Source organism: Pan paniscus, chromosome 9 (genome assembly GCF_029289425.2).
Source record: "Pan paniscus chromosome 9, NHGRI_mPanPan1-v2.0_pri, whole genome shotgun sequence".
Taxonomy (NCBI): Eukaryota; Metazoa; Chordata; class Mammalia; order Primates; family Hominidae; genus Pan; species Pan paniscus.
Window position 1 is genome coordinate 57,118,804 of NC_073258.2, and position 4,534 is coordinate 57,123,337.

The following is a 4,534-nucleotide window of genomic DNA, read 5'->3' on the forward strand; positions in this document are numbered from 1 at the left end:
CAAAGATACAAGAAACAAGTAGGGTAAAATGCAAAGAAAATCCCATATCCTTTGTTTCCACCATCTTAGCTATTTTTGGTGTTTCTAATCAGTTAAATCCAAACCCAAGGGTCAGAGAAAGGCGGTAAATACATCTGAAGGAATGGGAAGGTGAAAGAAGATGTATTACAGAGCCTGATCCTAACCCCTAATTATATGACTCACTCAGTTATTTTTCATTTTATTGCTCAGGTGGTCTCTTAATCAACAGTTAACCATTGATCTTCAGAATGAGATCTTGACACCTGAGTTAAATTGTGCTCCAACTGCACAGTAGCACATAACTATATTCTGTGAATAAAACACCCCTTGAAATAATGTAAGTTTGTATTTAAATTTCAGTACTCATTATTGAATACCATAGGAACAAAGCTAAAAAAAATTTCATTGAAGCCACATGACAAACCTATAAAGAAATTATTTCTGTAATTTCAAGTCTTCATCTCATGTTAATAACTGAGCTAGTAATTTTCTCAATGCCACCATGATATCTTTGTTCCTCAGGGTATATATAATGGGATTCAAAGTTGGAATCAGAATGGTGTAGAAAAGAGAAATCAGTTTCCCCATCCTTTGAAACTGATGTGGTTTGGGCTGTAAATAAGTGATAGTACCTGCTCCAAAGAATAAGATTACAACTATTAGGTGAGATGAGCAGGTGGAGAAGGCTTTAGCCTTTCCTCTGGCTGATGACAATTTCAAAATGTTGGAGATAATTTTGCCATAAGAGACAACAATCAACAGAAATGGCACCGTGATAAACACCACCGCTACTACATGGACTGTTATCTTATTCACAAATATGTTTCCACAAGCAAGCTTGAGTATTGGCGGGATGTCACAAAAGAAATGATTAATTGTGTTAGTTCCGCAAAAGGGCAAAAGGAAAATTTGGCATGTTTCCCCAATTACTACAGGAATTGTGATGATCCAGGAAGCTATTATCAGCTGAATGCAGACTTTGTGGTTCATCACTAGAGGATACTGCAAAGGCTTACAAATAGCCACGTAGCGGTCATAGGCCATCACTGTCAGAAGGAGACACTCTGTGCCTCCAAGCATAAGAAAAAAACACATTTGTGTAGCACAAGCAAACAAAGAAATATTTCCTTTCTGAGTCCAAATGTCCATGAGCATTCTTGGGATAATGATTGTTACATAACAGATTTCCAAAAGGGAAAAATTGCTAAGAAAAAAATACATGGGAGTCTGGAGAGCGGGGTCAATTTTTACATCAGGATCGTCAAATACATAAGTAAAAATGTACTAAAAAGCATCCAGTGGAGATTGGGAATATCAGAAAACCCCAAAAGAACAAATTCCATTATTGTAGTCACATTTGATTTTTCTCTTTTAGTTTGCTCTCCATCTGCAGATATAGCAAATTCAAGACAGTTAATTTATCCATATTTTGAACAATATTTTCCTCTTGGGTTAACTAAATGAGATACAGGAATATACTTACTTAAGCTCTTAAGTCATTTTCACCAGTACTTGCTCTGTTTCTAGATAATAAACTGATTAAGCATTAAAATCAATTTAAGAAATGAAACCTCAATATATTTTATTATACTGGGATATAATGCAACCAGAGGCATTGAGAAGCATGCATTGTTGTTTAGAAAATATTATGGAGGAATAACATCTTATTATTTCACACTTAAGAGTAGAGTTATAGTGTAGGCTTTTACTATTTCATCTGAGAATATCATTTTTCTTTGTATTGGTAGTCATATTCCAGTTTTTTTAATTCAAAATGTTGCCCTTGAATATTATGATTAATTCATACTCAAAATGAATTTTAAACTTTTCCTTTTATGCACCAGTGAGAATCAATTCTCTTAAACAATTTCTTGGTTACTGAGAGACTAAATACATGCATTATTGTTGCTCTACTTCATGTCTCTCTCCTATTATTTATGCTAAATATAAAAACACTAATACCAGTAGGCAGTTTATTGACTTTCCCTGTTATTGCCCTGAATACAGTGAATGCTAAATAGTAATTAAATTATAACTTAATCAAGATGTAGAAATTCATCACAATTTTTTTTACATTTCTTTTTTTATCTAAGTGAATTTCTCCATTGTCATATAACCAAATACAGTTCCTTTCAACCAAATACAATTCCTTCTCTCTATTTTCCCTTCATCCTGTTGCCTTATTAAAGTAAAACTCTTTGATTAAACCCAGCTAACATTTACTCTGGCCATCTAAGTGGCCAGAGCATATAAATGGGACCAAAAAATTAAACAAAACAAAACAAAAACACACTGTCTTGCTTCACTTCATGTCAATGTCATCCAATATGAGGAAATCACTGCTTGTCAATTCCCATTACACTTGCTTAACGTTTGTTCTCCAACTTTCTAAACAAATTCTTTTTTTCTGTGTCTTCAAATCTGCTGCACCTATACCTATTTTAGCCCGGTCAGCCAATGCATTTGACTTAATACATTGATAAATGAAAGTGATCAGACAAATACTATCTCATATTTATACATTTCTATTAGTACTAGTTTTCAAAATTGCCTTAAATGACTTTTCATCACTAATGCAATTTTACCATTATCGGACATCTAATTTTATTTAACTTTGTAGTGAAGAGCTACATGATTTATATGTTAAATAATTAATTTTCAGATAAAGGTCTCAAAATTTCATGCTTTTCTGTTTTATTAGTTGCATTTCTATCCACAAACTTGTAACTATTCTTAAATAAAATAGTCTGTCAACCCAATTATGGCTTACCTTTAGGGATTTGCATGAAGCTGTCTGTACAAACTTTTTAAGCTCTTCCTTTTCTCAGGAACTGTAATTTTGCAATACGCTTGCTTGTTTCAAACAGCAACAGCTCTTATATAGGAATAGTCAGACTCACCCTGGGATGTGTCTTCTCTTGAGTATCAGTTTAATTTCTAGAAGGCTGCTTCTGTTTGTCAATCATTCTGATTCATTTTTCAAAACTAAGTAAACTTATCCTCCTCTTCATCTCCTCATGAGGGGAGTTAATTAAATACCATTTAGTTGTCTAGTATTACTTTCAGGAAAGAGTTAAAAATTTTCCAACTATGTATTTGAGGCCCCTAATACTTAGTGTGGATTTGTCTGCCTTACTTCTATTCCAATAATTTATCCAGATCCAAATTAACTAGACCTTTAAAAAATATATCATGTGTTTAATCTCATGAACATGATATGCTTGATGTCTTCGACATATTGAATGGTGAGATTCTTTTTCAGATGTGGAACCCTCTGTTCCTAGGTTAACGTTTTTTGTGGATATTAAAACATGTTAATTCTGCTGAGAAAATCTATCTATACATTTATTATTTCATTCTGTGTTGTCTATAAGGCACCAGGGAAATGTATCCAGCTGATTGAAAATGTAATATACCTCTCCAAGACGTCCCACTAGACGCAGTCAAGAGGAACATCTCCCATGAGGGACCAGGACATCAGGAATATTGGTGCACTCCTAGCAAATCTTCAGAAGGAAAGGAATTCTGCATGGGGGTACCACACACCAGGAAGCATTCCTGGCCCGCAGTGACTCCTGCAAAATCATGAGTTGAATGGGCAAGGAGCAACCCTCTCTTTCCATGAGCCTCCGAATCCCAGCAGGAGAAAACCCCTGGACCACAAGCAACACTTGAACTGACAGGGAGAGATGCTTAGACAAGTGGTAGGGGCAGATCTCCAGTCTGTGTGGAATCCAGAGGGTTTAGTGTGAAAGTGTCTGTAGTGGAGCATGGCCAAGGATGCCCATCCCCCCAGGCTTGACCTGCTCCGGTAGGAAGCTTTAGACCTATGGAAACTATGGGACCTGAATTCTGCACGGCAGTCTCACCCACTACATGAGGCTATTCTAACCTCAGCACCTCTCAGTTTGCTGGCCTCTCCTGGGTCCCAGCTTGGCCCCTAGCCAGGTACCTCCTGGGGGCCACATCATAGCTCCTGTGCTGGTGGACCCCCAGCTGACCAGCAGACTGATCCAGCAGAGTAGCCTGTGCAGACACAGGCCAGCCCACCAGCACCCTCCCTGCACTGCAGCCTCTCGGGCCACTTTGCCTGCACTCACTCACCCATGGCTACCCCCTATTTATGTCTCTCTCCTATTATTTATGCTAATTATAAAAACACTAATACCAGCACCCCTTTGCCAGTGAGTGTGTGTGCCAGAGGACATTGCCTTCCCTTCCCTTCCAGCGTGAGTGTGCCCATACATCCTGTGTGCCACTGCTGCCAGAGTGAGTGCACCTTTGCCCCTGCCACAGAGCTGTTGTCCTTGGAGCGTTTGTGGGCCCGTCCCGCCCTGAGCGGGTCTAATGGTCACTAACTAGTGATCATTAGAGAAATGCAAATCAAACTTTCCATCACTAACCAGTGATCATTAGAGAAATGCAAATCAAAACCACAATGAGATAGATACCATCCCACACCAGTCAGAATCACTATTATTAAAAAGTCAAAAAATAACAGATGCTGGTGAGG

At 37.7% G+C, this 4,534-nt stretch overlaps 1 protein-coding gene across 1 annotated transcript; it reads right to left on the reverse strand.

Moving 5' to 3' along the window:
- Positions 1 to 483: 483 nt before the first annotated feature.
- LOC100987415 (olfactory receptor 10AG1) lies at positions 484 to 2,807 on the reverse strand. The gene is given in 3 exon segments (XM_008964314.3): positions 484 to 1,271; positions 1,274 to 1,408; positions 2,792 to 2,807. Coding segments are annotated over 3 exon segments (939 nt in total).
- Positions 2,808 to 4,534: the final 1,727 nt, after the last annotated feature.